The 17,087-nt window shown below is 32.6% G+C and overlaps 1 protein-coding gene across 4 annotated transcripts; it reads left to right on the forward strand.

Moving 5' to 3' along the window:
* The first annotated feature begins 8,504 nt into the window (after positions 1–8,504).
* Positions 8,505–14,914, forward strand: LOC110665880 (auxin response factor 18). Of its 4 annotated transcripts, none has more exons than XM_021826174.2 (6): positions 8,505–9,198; positions 10,922–11,293; positions 11,706–11,886; positions 11,994–13,175; positions 13,616–14,535; positions 14,626–14,914. In XM_021826174.2, the coding sequence occupies exons 4-6, from the start codon at positions 12,042–12,044 to the stop codon at positions 14,693–14,695; spliced, it is 2,124 nt and encodes a 707-aa protein (XP_021681866.2). In that variant the 5' UTR covers positions 8,505–9,198; positions 10,922–11,293; positions 11,706–11,886; positions 11,994–12,041; the 3' UTR covers positions 14,696–14,914. The 4 variants fall into 4 exon arrangements, with proteins under 4 accessions (XP_021681866.2, XP_021681867.2, XP_021681868.2 ...); XM_021826175.2 differs by having other exon boundaries at positions 8,553–9,207; positions 10,914–11,293; XM_021826176.2 differs by having other exon boundaries at positions 8,553–9,207.
* The last annotated feature ends 2,173 nt before the right edge of the window (positions 14,915–17,087 follow it).

Genomic DNA, 17,087 nt, shown 5'->3' on the forward strand with positions numbered 1-17,087 from the left:
ATGTGTGGTCCCCATATGAATGGAAAGGTTCTAGTTGGGAAAAAAAATGTTCAAAATATATAAGGATTGGCCTGAAAAACTCCCTTATGTTCTTTAAGGTTACCGTAGTACTACAAGGACATCCACGAGGGCAACCCCATTCTCTTTAGTGTATGGGACTAAAAGCAATGCTATCCATTAAGTAAGAGGTCGGATCCTTAAGATTGATTCTAGAAGTTAAGATCCTAAAAAATTAGTGGGCTTAGAAGAGATATGAAGAACTAGCTTTGATTGATGAAAAAAGAATGTGAGCCTTGTATCATATACAGGCTTATTAGAGGGAGATAGCTAAGGCCTTTAATAAAGAGGTGAAGCCAAGAAAGATTAAAGAGGGAGACAAGGTTTTAAAACAAGCTCGGCCCATCTCTTTTGATCTAAGAGGAAAGTTTAAGCCAAACTGGGATGGTCCATACATAGTCAAAAAGATCTTGCCAGGAGGTGTTATAAGAATATCAGACCTGGATATGAATGAATTTCAAGAACCAATCAATTTAGACAGGCTCAAATAGTATTTTGTGTGAGATAGGCCTGCTAGGCTGAAAACCTATAAAAGGCGATCTAGGCAAAAGTAAGGGTCAAAGGAAAAAAAAAAAAAGAAAAGAAAAAAATGCTAGATTGAAAATATGCAAAAGGTGGCCTAGGCAAAAGAAGAGATGAGAGAAGGTCTGGATGGAAAACCTGAAAGGTCATTCAGCAGGTTATAAAGCTTATTTCTAGCTTTCGAAAGTTGAAAATTTGGTAAAACTAAATGTAAGAGGGAGTAATGGTATACCTGAATAAATAAAGAAGCTTTTATTGCATTAGCTAGGAATATGTTTTATTTAATTATGATTGTGAATGTTTATGTCTTAAGGGATACATCAAAAGATTAAGTAATTGAACTGCATTGTTTTGATTTAACCTATTGTCTTGTGAGCATGACAGAATAGGTGCTTGATATGAATGCCCTGGTGATTGTCTAATTAAAAAAAAAAAAGAGAAAAAGAAAAAGAAAAAGAAAAGAAAAAAAGAGAGCTCGCTAAGTGGAAAACCCGAAAGGGCTGCTTAGGCAAAAGTTAGAGCAAGCTCACTGAAATGAAAACTCAAAAGAGCATTTCAGGCAAAAGTTAGGGCACAAAGAATAGAGTTCATGGAAGAGAAATGAGTCAAGGCAGAAACCATAGGAGGAGAGAAGAAAAAGAAAAATCAGAAGGAAATTGTATTGTGACTTTAAGGAAGTCTTTTTTGGTGAACAATTCTTCTCAAAAATTTTGAGGTTATAAGAAAGTTTTTACAAAAAGAGGTCCCCCAGAGGACTAAGTTGTTTTTAGAATCTCTAGTAAAATCAGCATACCCATGATAGAAAGTAGCATACAAGAAGCACAAAAATCACAAAAAGAGTTTTGAAACCTAGTCATCTCAATTTTTTTAAATCATAAAATAGATATTTTTTTGATAAGTCCATAGACGTTGTTTAGGGCGCACGACATAGTTGTGTAAGGCATAGAATAACATGCATTAACATGTCACCTGTAAGTGTGTAAGGCATAGAAGAACATGCATCACCACAGTTTTAAGTGTCGAACTACGAGGGGGTCTGATTCTTCTTCAGGATAGCGAGGGGGATACGTATATAGTTTAGGACCGCTGTCTTAAATACGAACCTACAATATTTGATGACAGATTTTTTTGGTAAGTCCTTAGACGATGTTTAGGGCATATGGTATAATTGTGTAAGGCGTAGAAAAACACGCATCAACATGTCACCTGTAGGTATGTAAGGTGTAGAATAACATGCATCACCACAGTTTCAAGTGTCGAACTACAAGTGGGTCTAATTCTTCCTCAGGATAGCGAGGGGGATACGTAGGTAGTTTAGGTCAGCGGTCCTAAATACGAATCCACAACATTTCAAATCACGCAGTTGCCATTGTCATGAGACCCTAGCTAGTCTCATAACACAGGTGTATCGACAGAGCAAGATGCACTCGATTTTCACATGACACAGTTATCACGGTTATGAGACCGTAGCTAGTCTCATAATATAGAGTATGTTGACCAAGCAAGATGTACTCAATCCTTATAGCCAATGTTTCATAGTTATTAGAAGATTGAGTTTCACTTTGACAAAACTTGAGCAATACTTTCGCATTGATTTCAACTTTCGCCAAAGTGGAATGAAAACTGTAGACCATTATTTTTGTGATTTATTATGAGTATGTGCATTGAAGCCGTGAGAAATCCGATGATAACATTGAAGCCGTGAGAAATCCGATGATGAAAAAATTATGTGACTGTAAGATATAATTAGAGGCATAAAACAGAATTATTAATTCCGTGGCATGATCTTGAAAAAAAAATAATATATTTTTTTGGAAAATTAATTTAATTTAAATAAAATTTTGTTTTATTTAAATTTAATATGGGTAATTCTTAAATAGACCTAATTGAGTTTAATTGGGTCCCATGGGTCTAAGAAAGGCTAATTAGAAATTTTAAATAAGACCTATTTAATTTATTTTTTGAAAATTAAAATAAGAAAATATTTTTTTTTTCTATCCATCTCTTATCCAAACTCTTCTCCCCTTTTGGCTCCACCTCTTCCTCACTCCCTATTGGTGCCACCCCATTTTCCTCTCTTTCTATTGGTTAGAGCACCTCACCCATATCCCAGTCTCACTCAAATTCCTCAATCCTAGTTGTTTAAGTTATTTGAACTTTATCACTCTAGGACTCCAAACTCTATTACACCTCTCTCCCAAAACCCTATAAATACCCTACTGATGATAAAAAAAAAAAAAAGGAAAAAAGGAGGTGGAGGAGAAGACAAAAAAAAAATAAAAAAAGAAAAAAAATTAAAGAGAGGAATAGCCAAAATTCTTTTAGTTCTTCTTTCTTTCTAGCGATATTTCTTAAAGGTTAGTTCTTTTATTTTCTTTTCAAAATCTATGTCATGTAATATTTAATTCTATGTTCTTTGTTTTTAATTTATTTTATATGTTCATATAGATCATGTAATTATGTTTAATTTGAGGGGATACATAACTCTGCACATGTTCAGTTTTCTATCTCTCGTATTTTTATTAAACTCAACTCAACTCAACTAAGTCCTTATCCCAAAAATTTAGGGTCGGCTATATGGATTCGCTTTCTCCACTCTGAACGATTTTGGGTTAAATCCTCAGAAATGTGTAATGCTTCTAGGTCATGTTGTACTACTCTCCTCCAAGTCAATTTAGGTCTACCCCTTTTTTTCTTTCTATCCTCTAACCTAATGTGCTCTACTTGTCTAACTGGAGCCTTCTATGTCTACGCTTCACATGACCAAACCACTTCAATCTCCCTTCTCTCAACTTATCTTCAATTGGCACCACTCCTACCTTTTCTCTAATACTCTCATTACGGACTTTATCTAGTCTAGTATGGCCACTCATCCACCTTAACATTCTCATCTCTGCAACTCTTATCTTAGATGTATACGACTCTTTCAGTGCCCAACACTCACTACCATATAACATAGCCGGTCGTATGGCTATACGGTAAAATTTTCCTTTCAATTTATTGGGAATCTTACGATCACATAAAACTCCCGTAGCACGTCTCCACTTTCGTTATTTTTTGAATCTGTAAAAAAATTTGTAAAAATTATATTCATATTCTACACAAAATTCTATTAATTTTAGGCTCAAGAATCACTAAAAAAACTTTAATATTTTTCAAGTTATGGCTACTTGAAGTTAAGGTTCCTGTAAAATCTGATTTACAGGATACCTGAGTTGTGGAGCCCATATCTCTCTTGTTTCTTAATATTTTTGTGTAAATTTAGTGTCTAAAATTAAGTTTGAAATCTTGTGAATCTTTTCCAATTATTTTTGCATTCATATCTGTTATGGTTGGTGAGTTATGAATTTTACAAACAAGTAGTGCAATTCTTATGATTTGTGTAGACCATTCGGCTAGGGTTTTGTTTGATTTATAAATTTTATGATGTTATATGATGTTTTTGGCTATCTTTTGTAATTTTTTTATGATTTTTAGGCTTGTTTAACTATTTTTCAAAAATCAAATTTCTTGCTACTGTCAATCTGCCAGAATTTGGAAATTGTATGTTTTATGCATGTTCTTATATTTTCTTGGGTTCCAATTGATATTTGATCTATTTTTTTATACTTTTTTAATTCAAGAAGTGTTATGAATTATTTGGAATATGTTAGAAGATGTGGACCCTTAGGTAGTTATAACTAATTAGGAATCTTAACCCTTTAGGAGACTAGAGTTAGAATTAAATGTAAATTTTTATTAATATTTTCTTATTTTCTTTAGTTTCTTTATTTTTTTTATTACAAACAAAATTGGTAAGTAGCTCTAAGGTAAGTACCAAAGAGGGCATTTGCGTGGAGCTTACATGGAGCTAAACAGGAGTAAGCCAGGGATATCATTGCCATACTAAAAGAGAAGACTATTTTTTAAGGGTAGCTTACCTCAATGTCAACTGCAATTACTAATAAGTAAATAATCCTAAATTTCTAAAATAACTATTGACATAAAATTGTAGTAATAATAGGATTTTTATTTGGTAAATTAAAATTAATTTTGTTTTTAATTTAACTGATGTTTGTATGTAATTAATTTAAATAAAACCTTGTTTGTAAATTAAAATTAACCTTGTTTGTAAATTAAACTAACATTGGCATGTAAAATAAATTTAATTTAATAATTAGTAATTGTAAAATAAATTTGCATGTTAGAAATCTTTATTAGGTTGCGATTGTTTGGGCCTTATATGATATTAGAATAAATTACGCATGTACATAATTAACTTAGTTCAATTATCCTTAAGGTAACTTGGTGAAAATTAATTAATTAGGTTAAATAGAAACGTAGGGTTATTTGAAATTAAATTTGTTTGTAAATTAAATTCTCAATAATAAATTAATTTTAGTCATCTGGTAAATATCATTTAAATAATTAGCAACCCCACAGATAGGAATTACTTGTGCATGAAAATTATTTGTAAACAATAACCCTTTTGTGAATTACTTATGTGTATAGGATTAGAATTGCATTTTTTAGGATGAAGTTTAATAAAGGAATAATAAACAAGACTTTTAGAAACATTAGTAGAGGACTGGCACTCGAATTAACGAGGTTAGACCAGGCGTAAGGAGTACCTAGCACCTTCCCCTTACGTACCCACTATCTCAAACCTAGACATTGGGCTATGGTAATGACGGTTATGGAAACTCTGCAATGAGTAAATTGCCATCCATGACCCTTGGAAGAAACACTGAATACGTCCCGGGTATTACCCAGGTGGCGACTCCTGTCTATCTATGCCTTCGTGGCATAAATCCTTAGTACCGTGGTAGTGTTATGGGAAAACGGTACTTACCAGTGGTTTGATTCTATTAGGATTGTATGAAGTGCATGTCTAGAAAATATTGTCTAAGGATGTGGTACTTAAGTAAGACCATTGTGAGTCCATCATCTTTCCTGGACATTACCTAGTACATTTTATATAATTCTAATGGATGATATTTCACCTCATGCCCCCCTCCTACACCAGGCATGAAGCCAAATTGATTGGGTGAGATAGAAGTATCACGATGTAGTCGATGTTCCACAACTCTCTCCCACAACTTCATAGTATGGCTTATGAGTTTAATTCCTCTACAGTATGAGTAACTCTGTATGTCTTTCTTATTTTTAAAAATAGGTACTAAAATACTCATTCTTCATTCATCAAGCATTATCTTTGAATTTAGAATCTTATTAAATAATTTAGTTAACCATGCTACTCACATATCTCCCAAACACTTCCACACTTCAATTGGTATTCTATCAGGTCCAGAAACTTTACTCACTTTTATTCTCTTAAGTGCTTCATTTACTTCTAAAGGTCTAATCTTTCTAGTATAATTCACATTTTTTTCTATTGTTCTGTAGTCTATATTTATGCTATTATCATTTTGACTATTATTAAAGATATCATCAAAATAATTTCTCTATCTTTTTTTAATGTCCTCATCTTTCACTAACACTTTTCCTTCTTTATCCTTAATACACCTAATTTGATTGAGATCTTGATATTTCTTTTCTCTCCTCCTTTCTAATCTATAAATATCTTTCTCTCATTCTTTAGTTCCAAGTTTCTCATATAACTTTTCAAAGGGCTACGCTCTTGCATGACTAACTGCCTTTTTTGCTTCTTTCTTTGCTATCTTGTACTGTTTATATGCCTTATTATTATCACACTTAGGTAATTTCTTATACCATTATCTCTTTCTCTTCACTGCCTTTTGTACTTCCTCATTCCACCACCATCTCTTTTTTGAGGGTGGTCCATGTTCTTTAGACTCTCCAAGTACTTTTCTAGCTACTTTTCTAATCTTTGATGTCATCTGTATCCACATATCATTGGCCTCCATATCCAGCTTCCATGCTTCAGACTCGAAAAGCTCATTTTTAAACTTCACTTGCTTTACTCCTTTAAACTCTCACCACTTTGTTCGGGCTACACAATTTCTTTTAACCTTACTTGAATTGTTCCTAAACTTGACATCCAAGACCACTAATCGATGTTAACTTGTTAAAGCCTCTCCAAAAATGACCTTATAATCCTTGCATAAAGCTCTATTTGTCTTCCTAGTTAAAAGGAAGTCAATTTGGCTTCTATGTTGCTCACTTTTGAAAGTCACTAAATGTGACTATCTTTTTATGAAGTAGGTATTTGCTAGTATTAGGTTGTATGTCATAGCAAAGTCTAGAATGTTTTTTCCCTCCTCATTTCGGTTGCCAAATCCAAAACCTCCATGAACATTCTCATAGCCTTGCCTATCACTTCCTACATATCTATTCAAATCTCCACCGATGAAAATATTCTCTTCATTCGGTAAATTTTGCATTAGATCATCCATATCTTTCCAAAACCTTTATTTACTCTCACTATCTAGTCCTATTTGTGGGGCATAAACACTAACTACATTTATTGTTTTTCCTTCTAGTACTAGCTTTACTAGTATAATTCTATCTCTTACTCTTTTCACAGCTATTACAGCATCTTTCAACGTCCTGTCTATGATTATGCCACACCGTTCTTATTTCTCTCATTTCTGATAAATCACGGTTTGTACCCTGAATTACCCACTTTCTTACTTTTCTCTCCTACCCATTTAGTCTCCTTAATACAAGCAATATTCACCCTTCTCCTTTTTAAGGTATCCGCAAGCTCCATTAATTTTCTTGTAATTAATCCAATATTCCAAGTACCAACCCTGATTCTCCTCCTATCATGTTCCTTCCTAATTGATCTCCTTCTATGATATCTTTTATTGTTCTCTATGTCTATCTGGTGTTCTATTCTACTATCTGGTCTATTATCTATCTTATAGACTAACTTCTTTACCCACACCCATCCATGATGTGGGAACCCTTACTCATTTAACACCACACATAGGCATCGGCATTGCGCGTCGCTTTCGGTGAATGCCCTACACCCTTGCATATTTCTCTTTATACTCGGGCTCCGATGTAGAGCGTCGTAAGTAAAGGACACCCCAACGTTTATATCATTTGAATCCATTGCGACGAAATTTTTACGTTGATTGTTACGTATCGCAACCCTCCTCCTTTATCCAGACTTGGGGCTGGCTAAGCGCAAACTACTTAGGCGGAGTTGACATGTTATGACTCAATTTGTAAAAATTGTTTATTTAAGAAAATAACTGATTTATCATTATTATTATTATTATTATTATTATTATTATTATTATGGTTCTAAATTTCTATTTAATTACCAATTAGTCTATTTTGCAATGATGGGTCATTGACCAGAGGGTTCCGCTAAACAATTTGTAGTTAACTCTACAAATGTGCGTAAACCCTTGGTCTAGTAACATTTTAACTATAGTTGACTAAAATTGCTTCTCATTAACCACGGTTAAGCTTATCTGGTTAACGACTTTCCCTTGCTTTTAGAGCGGTCCACATTCATAGATACTCACATTAAAGTTCAGAAATTAAAAGAAAAAAGATTTTTTTTAATATTATTAAAAATAATTATTAAAATACTTTAAATTTAATTTTGATAATATTGAATTAATATATTTTAAAATATTTTTAATTAGTAAAATATATGGACAAGGAAACCAACAAAAACTTTATTATTATTATTATTATTATTATTATTACAACTTATCCATTTAAATATTCACAAAAGGAATTGATAAATCAATATTTTATAGGCGTGCGTGCATCATTCATCACATGAAAATAAATAATTACAATGGCTAATCTGGATTTGATGATCTACAGGGGAGAGTTTAATTTGTCTAATTAATTTATTTATTTATCAAAAAAGAGAAAAATAAAATGGAAAATTAGACAGCTGCCTTAAAGATCTTTGTTGTTATGCTGGCTTTCAAAGATACAGATAGCTTACTTCAGATCCGAAGAAAATGCTAAGAAATCAGGAAAAAAAAAAAAAAAAACGGATACACATGAATCAAAAAACTAGTACTATAGCCACTATAATTACTACTGCCACTACACCCCACCACCTATTTATCTTTTTCTTGGAGAGTTGGTTGTGTAGTGTTTATGTGAAAGCCTTTTCCTGTTGTTTCTGTGTGTGCTTTTTGGACTCTTGCATGATCCAAAAAGTTGCTCTCTTTCTTTATCTGTTGATAGTTTTTTATATCTGCTCCTTCTTTCTCAGCACTTTAACCATCTCGGACTCAGGGGCTCCTTTCTTTCATGTTGCTCTCTTTCTTTATTTGTTGATAGTCTTTTTATCTGCTCCTCTTTCTCAGCGCTTTAACCATCTCGGACGCAAAGGGTCCTTTCTTCCATCCTCTCTGATCTCTGTGATATTAAATATGGTTGTTATTTGGAGGAGAAAGTTAAATTTGGAATTGAAGTTAAAAGAAGAAACAAGATAAAAAGGAAAGAAGAATCAGAAAAAGATAGGAAAAGAAGAGCAGAAGAAGGAAGAGAGAAGAAGAGAGAGCAAGGAAGGATGGCTGAATTCTTTGGAGTTTCTCCAGCAAGAAAGCACACCAATAAGGGGAAAAAGAAGGATTTTAGTTTGGAATATAGGAAATTAGAGAAAGGAAGGGAAGAAGGAAATTAGGATCAAGAAAAGAAGATTTCTGCAGGGCAGCAGCTTTTTCATTTGTTCAGGTGGGTTTGGTAAGTTTTTCATTATTGATTTTTGGATGTGTTTAAGTTTTATATGTCTAAAATTTATGGCTAAAATTTGAGAATTTTTCAATTGCTGAATTTGGAGATATAAATATTGAATTTAGGCTGTCTGAATTGAAATTTTGAATTTTGGGCTGCTGAAATTTGAGGAAATTAAATAATTAGAATGCTTAAAAAATATATGAAATTTGGTAGAGATGATCATTACGATGTCCAGACTGTCGTATTAAAATTTGATGAATATTAGACTTATGTTTTATGAGATATAAATTGTTTTGTATGAGTTGTGTGTGAGTGAGAATTATTTCTGAAAAATTTAAAATTTGAAGGGGTGGATAGATATGTTGATATCTCATCATGTAGAGATAATTTGATGCTAAAATTTTTACCGATTTTGTATTTTGATGTTTTGAATATATGGATAAAATTTGGAATTTATTTGACAATTGAAATGTGATATATAAATTTAAATGGACAAATTGTTAGATTTGGTATTAAGGATTGAGTTAAGTTAAATAAGCTATTTTAATGGAATTAAAATTATTTTGGGATAGCATATGGTGTTTATTGAATTTTTAAGTGATTGTGGAATATTTTGAAAAATAAATATTAATGTTTAGTTTAATTTTTGGTGATATGGATATATTGTATAATATTTTAATTGAGATTTAAGTATGAAATGTTAGAATTAATATTTGTATGAATATATAAATTGAAAATTTGTGTAAATTAATATAATTGTTAAGTTGTGGATTGAGTTTTGTGGCAGAGAGTTTAGTCTAATTTTAAGAGGAGATGTTGTTAAATTTTTATTAGATATTAATATGGAATTGAAGTTTATGGCTGAACCTGATTATAATTATATCTTGATATTTTTAGGAGGAGCTTTTGTAGTATAGTTTGTATGGAAGAAAAAATGGTATTTGTGAGTTGGAATCTTACAATAACAGGTGAGTGGATAAACATATAACACTGATATTTTATTAATGTAAATTATTTACATTATTCCTAATTACGTAAATAGGAAGAGAGAATGGCAGTTTTATACTTTATTATTAAATAAAATGAGATTTATAATTATAGTTGAATAAATGGCCGAATACACTCAATACATACACCGAATAGATAGCACATCAATGATAGGTGATTTATTTTCAGCTCGGTTTATATTTATAATATCTTTGGGACAACGCTTAATATATACAATCTTTAAGGTGTATATCAGGTGATCAACCTTTAAGAATAACTTAGCACATGTATATAACCAGCATTTTTATTGCTTTTGAGCCGGTAGAATCATCATAGAGCCTAAGATGCCAGCATTGCTCTCAAGCTGCCAGAGTTTATTTTATGCGTATGAAATGAAAGCACTATCTATAGGAAATATATTGCAAATGTATGCAGATATTTTAGATTTTATGATATTTTAACATATATATATATATATATATATATATATATATATTTCAATAATATTTTTACAGCATGAATTTTATTGTAGTTCTGATTTGATTTAATGGTATGTATTCAGCATGAATTTTATTTTAGTTCTGATTTGATTTAATGATATGTATTCAGCCGACTTATTCTAGATAGCATATTGTTATTGTTAAATATCAAAATCTTGTCTGTTCTCTCTTCGTTATTTATTTATTCGCTCACTAAGTTTGTACTAACTCTTCTCAACTTACTAGTTTTGCAGGTGATATAAAGTGATTATTGATATCAGTTGATAGTTTTAGAGCTCAGATTGACTAAACTCCATGACCCTGGGAAGCAAAGGAAGGATGATTATAAGTAGGGATAAAGATGTTACACTCTGAATCTTTCTCACTGATAAACGACTGGATAGCAAGAAAAAGGAAAAATCACAGAAACAAGAGTAAAGGATTGAAGGTGTTTGTGGTAATTCTTCTTTCGAATTTGTTCCTTACCTCATAGTGGGAAAATTCCTTTCAGCCTTGAACTCATTGAGAAGCTCTTGATCCCCCATGGTAGCGTTTCCTGTTGAATTGTTTTTGGGTGCCCCTACCGCATAACCACAACAATAGAAAGTCAATCTTCAGACAATAAGGTAAACCCCCTGGACATTTCTATTTATTATGTTGAGAATAAACTCTCTCATCTATGAACTTGTGGCTTGAATAGCTTTGAGTGGATACCTGGGTATTCAATTCATTCACATGTGAGACATTGGATTTTCAAGGGATTAAAAGCTTAGTTGGGTAGGTGGAGAATGGTGTCTAAATTGGGGGAGTGTTTTCTGCTGTTGTGATTGGGATAAGTGGTCTTGGTGTTTATGAAGTGATTTGTGACCAAGGAAGATACAAAGATGATGTTATCTGTCTTAGTGGGATTGAACAGTCTCTTTTTTGTGTTGGAAATCGTGGTTTCAGTCATTAAATTTGACGATTTGTTTTTGTAGAAGAAAAAAGAAATTATCTTTCTTGTGTGCTGCTTGTCTTTAACTATTTGGCTTTTTGCAGTTGTTAGAATGATGATGGAGAGATGGAAATTAAGAGTAATCAAAGTTATGGGATTTGAAATGTTTCAAGTTTTGTGGATTTGAATTATAATTTGTTTGTATCATCCAATTCCCTCAATACGTGCGACACAACGATTCTTTAGTCGATATCTTCTGTCTTCAACATATATGTGCTATATAAGGTAACAATTCAATGGAACTCTGCTACTTTCATTTTTCTGAAATTGATTGGTTGGTGTATGTTTATGGAAACTATGCCTAATTGGTTTGATCTATCTGGTTTTTACAGGACAAATCATCAGAGACAATAAAGTAGATTTTTTTTTGCTAAAGTGAAATGATTACATTTATGGAAGCCAAAGAGAGGGTGAAGGAGGTGGAGAAGTGCTTAGACTCTCAGCTATGGCATGCCTGCGCTGGTGGAATGATCCAAATGCCTATGGTGAACTCCAAGGTCTTCTACTTCCCTCAAGGCCACTGTGAGCATGCCTCTGGTCCTATGGATTTCAGGAACTTCCCTCGCGTCCCTTCATATATCCTTTGTAGGGTTTTGGCTGTTAAATTCATGGCTGATCCTGAAACCGATGAGGTTTATGCCAACATGAAGTTGGCTCCAATTACTAGCAGCGAGCCTGGTTTGGAGGAAGAAGAGGAACGTGTAATTAATGGGGGAGAAGGGCAAGAGAATAAGCCAGCTTCCTTTGCTAAGACATTGACCCAATCGGATGCTAACAATGGTGGAGGTTTCTCCGTGCCAAGGTATTGTGCAGAGACCATTTTTCCACGGCTGGATTACTCAGCGGATCCGCCTGTGCAGACCATTCTTGCTAAGGATGTTCATGGAGATACATGGAAATTTAGGCATATTTATAGAGGGACACCAAGGAGACATCTTTTAACTACTGGCTGGAGCACATTTGTGAATCATAAAAAGCTGGTTGCAGGGGATTCCATAGTGTTTTTGAGGGCAGAGAATGGAGATCTTTGTGTTGGGATTCGAAGAGCTAAGAGGGGAATTGGAGGAGGTCCTGAGTCTTCTTGGAATCCTGCAGGTGGGAACTGTGTTATGCCTTATGGAGGATTCAGTGCTTTTTTTAGAGAGGAAGAAAATAAGCTATTAAGAAATGGAAATGGGAATAGTAATGGGAATGGAAATGGTTCCAGAGTGAATGGGGTTTTGATGGGGAAGGGGAAAGTGAGGCCTGAATCAGTTACTGAAGCAGCTACTCTCGCTGCAAATGGACAACCCTTTGAAGTCTTTTACTACCCTCGAGCTAGTACTCCTGAGTTCTGTGTGAAGGCTTCTTTGGTAAAAACAGCTTTGCAAATTCGGTGGTGTTCTGGGATGAGGTTCAAGATGGCCTTTGAAACTGAAGATTCTTCCAGGATTAGTTGGTTCATGGGGACTATTTCTTCTGCTCAAGTTGCTGATCCTCTTCGTTGGCCGGATTCACCATGGAGGCTCCTCCAGGTACTGCGATCTCACTTGATCTGAATGCTTCTCAACACAGTATATGCTTCTTGCATTTGTAATATATATAAAAAAAATAGCAGTGTTTTATTTGTCTGAGCATACGAGTTTCGAAAATCATTATACTTCAGAAGTTGCCTTTTTTGCACATTTTGGAAGCATTAGCATACCGTTTCCTATTCTGTTCATTGAGATAAACTGATTCTAATGCTTAATGGGATTGTTTGGCTCTTTAATTTTAGTATATGATCTGTTGTCATACAAAGAAGTTAGTATGCTTTCTTGCTGTTATGGATAGGTATACATGGATAGTTGAATTTTCATTCTAAGAACCTGGATTTTATGATGCTAATGTGTAAAAGGGTTAAAACAACAACATTTAATTAGTTAATTTCTATTCCAATGGTGCCTTTCTTATTTGCCATAGTCATATGTTTCAGGTTACATGGGATGAACCTGATTTGCTTCAAAATGTGAAACGTGTTAGCCCATGGCTAGTGGAATTGGTATCAAACATGCCCGCCATCCATCTATCCCCTTTCTCACCACCAAGGAAGAAGTTGAGATTCCCACAACACCCTGATTTTCCCCTTGATGGTCAATTTCCAATTCCGTCGTTTTCCGGCAACCTCCTTGGGCCCAGCAACCCCTTTAGTTGTCTACCGGACAACAGTCCTGCTGGCATGCAGGGAGCCAGGCATGCTCATTATGGTCTACCTTTATCAGATCTCCACCTCAGTAAACTGCAGACTGGTCTACTTCCGGCTGGTTTCCCGCCACTACTTGATCATGCTGCTACTCATACTAGAATCTCAAATAGTCCTATCATTCAAAAGCCTAGCATGAGTGAGAATGTATCTTGTGTGCTAACCATGGCGCATTCTACCCAGATTTCAAAGAAAACTGATGATGTGAAGACACCCCAACTTGTACTGTTTGGTCAACCTATACTCACTGAGCAGCAAATCTCTCTTAGTTGCTCTGGTGATACAGTGTCACCAGTTCATACTGGAAATAGTTCATCTAAAGGAAATTTAGATAAAATGACAAATTTTTCTGATGGCTCTGGATCTGCTCTTCATCAGCAAAGCCTGTCGGAGCGGTCATCATGTGAGGGTTTCCAATGGCACAAGAATAACCCCCAAGAAAATGAGCCCTCCTTGGAGATTGGTCACTGCAAAGTCTTCATGGAATTAGAGGATGTGGGTCGGACTCTCGACCTTTCATTGCTCAGCTCTTATGAAGAGCTAAACAAAAAACTAGCGGACATGTTTAAGATAGAGAATTCGGAGACACTAAACAATGTGCTTTACCGTGATGTTACAGGCGCCGTCAAACACATTGGGTGTGAACCATTCAGGTGTGAGTCTTTTGTTATTTAAGCCTGTGATGGTTATTTTTCTGAGTGTTCTATTTTTTGAGAGGATGTGTGTTGATTCATTTCTTGCAGTGACTTCATGAAAACAGCAAGGAGACTGACAATTCTAATGGATTCAAGCAGTGACAATGTAGGATTGTAGAGGAAGAAATAAACTTTGTTTGCTTTTAAACTGTACAGCTGGCTGATCAAATCCTTCTTCGTCGTTCCTGAGCTGACTTTTTATCCTTCTTCAACCTGTGGGAGGAGCTGCTCTGATCCAATTTTTAGACTTTTCAGCTAAAATTTGTAGATTCTCGTTTCTCCTTAGTTTTAAAAGAATGAATATTTTTATTTCAAGAATCATATATTTCATTCAGCATTTTGTTGTGCATTGTTTCTTTAAGTTTCTCTCTTTTTTTTTTTTTTTTTGCAAAATTCTACAAATACAAGTCTTTTTTAGGACATAGTCATTGTAACTAAGGGGCAGAGGATTTTGAGCAAGAGGTTGACGTTGTGCAGAAATGTTTATTTACAATGGAATTGATTTCAGGCATGGAAGATAAATTTAAATATATAAAATCAACTGATGTTGATTGCAACTTCAACAGGTGGATTATTGATTTGAGAGAGAGACATTTATTCATATTCAAAGGGGAAAAAAAAAAAAAAAAAGATCAAATTGAGTTTGGTTGTTTTTCTTGACTTAGGAAACAGATTTTGGTTGGAAAATTTGGAATCATTCATTCTTATTCTATGAAATGTCATCAGACCAATCATGGATTGATTTTATTAAGAAAGAAAAAACAAGTTGGTTGTTACGTGCATGACTAAATAAATAGAGGTGGTTAAAGGTCTAATCATAGACTAAGAAAACAAATAATTAAGGATGAGTAATCATCTTCCCTTTGTATATTCAAGCATCATATGTTGTTTCACACGACAACAGATTCTCAATTCATTATCAACATGGATTCTCTTCTCTTCTTTTTTGTCTAACGATGCACATATCACACGTGAACATACCAATTTCTACTCAAAAATCAATCTCAGCAAGTAGGTAATGAAATTTTTTTTTAAATAATTTAATAAGAAAAAATAAAAAAGAAAATTCGGATTTGGTAAAAAAAAAAAATGTCAAAGACAAAGTCGATAAGAAATTGGGTAATTAAAATAAGGGAAATCAATAGCTGGAAAGCAAGACGGAGGGAAGAAAACACATTCCCTAACCTCTGACTATATGCTCTCAAACCTAATCAGCTGCACGTGAGAGGTGGTCTAATATAGACTAGGGACGCGCATGGCTTCATAATACATATTAATTAAGGCAATAATAATAATAATTAATGGATTCACGTGTGGCTAACGTAAGCAAGACAAAGAGCGTCGCATGTGTTGCGGCGTTTCGATGACTGGGCTGTTTTTGCTTCACAGTTTTTTGACCAAACATTTTACCTTTATGACCTTCAACGCTTCCTTTTTCTTAATTTATTTTTTAATTAATTAAATTTTATATAATTAAAAATTATATTTTAAAAATATTTAAATAATACTGAATTATTTCATTATTTCGAATACTGAACCATCTTTTTATTTAAAAAGAAAATTATTATTTAATTTTATATTTTAATAAAATTAATTATTTAATTTTTATATTTTAAAAAATATATTTTTAATTTTTATATTTTATATTTTAATAAAATTAATTATTTAATTTTTATATTTTAAAAAATATACTATTTAATTTTTATATTTTATTTTTATTTAATTATTTCATTTTTCTATAAAATTTTTTATTATTTATATTATTTAAATTACTATTTAATTTTTTTATTTTTAAAAAATTAATTAATTAATCCTATATTTTTAAAAATACTACTATTTAATTTCTCTAATTTAATGAAATTAATTATTTAGATAATATATTTTGAAAAATATAACATTATCATGTGAAAACTAAATCGAAAATAAGAAAGAGATAATTAGAATAATTTATGTATAAAAATTAATTAAATGATTAAATAATTAATAGTATCAAATTATAGGGGTTAACGAATATATTTTTAAAAAAAAAATAAAAATTAACTAATTAATTTATTAAAATAGAGAGACTAAATAATAATTTAATTAATTTTAATTATTGAAAAAATTAATAGAGAATTAAATAGTTTAACAGAAATAAAATATAGAGATTAAATAGTATAATTTTTAAAATATAAAAATTAAATAATTAATCTTATTAAATTTTATAGACTAAATAATAATTTTATCTTTATTAAATTATAATAATATCATAAATAATTAAAAAAAATAAAAAGAAAAGGAAGGGTTAGTAGCTTGAACAGAAAATGGACGTCACCGACACATGACTCAAAGCACAAACTCCTCCTCGGTGACTACATCATTTTTCCTCATTGGATCCTGTGATTTTCCCAATTCGTTTCCTGAACGTTTCCTTTTTTGTGTCTTTGGAAATCCATGATAATTTTTTTACAAATATAAATCAACAATTAAATTCCATGTTAAAAATTAAGAATTAACAAAATTATCTCTTT

The sequence above is a fragment of the Hevea brasiliensis genome, chromosome 5 (assembly GCF_030052815.1).
Source record: "Hevea brasiliensis isolate MT/VB/25A 57/8 chromosome 5, ASM3005281v1, whole genome shotgun sequence".
In the NCBI taxonomy this organism is placed as follows: domain Eukaryota; kingdom Viridiplantae; phylum Streptophyta; class Magnoliopsida; order Malpighiales; family Euphorbiaceae; genus Hevea; species Hevea brasiliensis.

Excerpts from the sequence above, each read along its gene's own strand:
- LOC110665880 (XM_021826174.2), top strand. The coding sequence starts at position 12,042 with ATGATTACATTTATGGAAGCCAAAGAGAGGGTGAAGGAGGTGGAGAAG. Across the intron at positions 13,176-13,615 it reads CACCATGGAGGCTCCTCCAG|GTTACATGGGATGAACCTGA; the intron begins GTACTGCGATCT and ends CATATGTTTCAG. Across the intron at positions 14,536-14,625 it reads ATTGGGTGTGAACCATTCAG|TGACTTCATGAAAACAGCAA; the intron begins GTGTGAGTCTTT and ends CATTTCTTGCAG.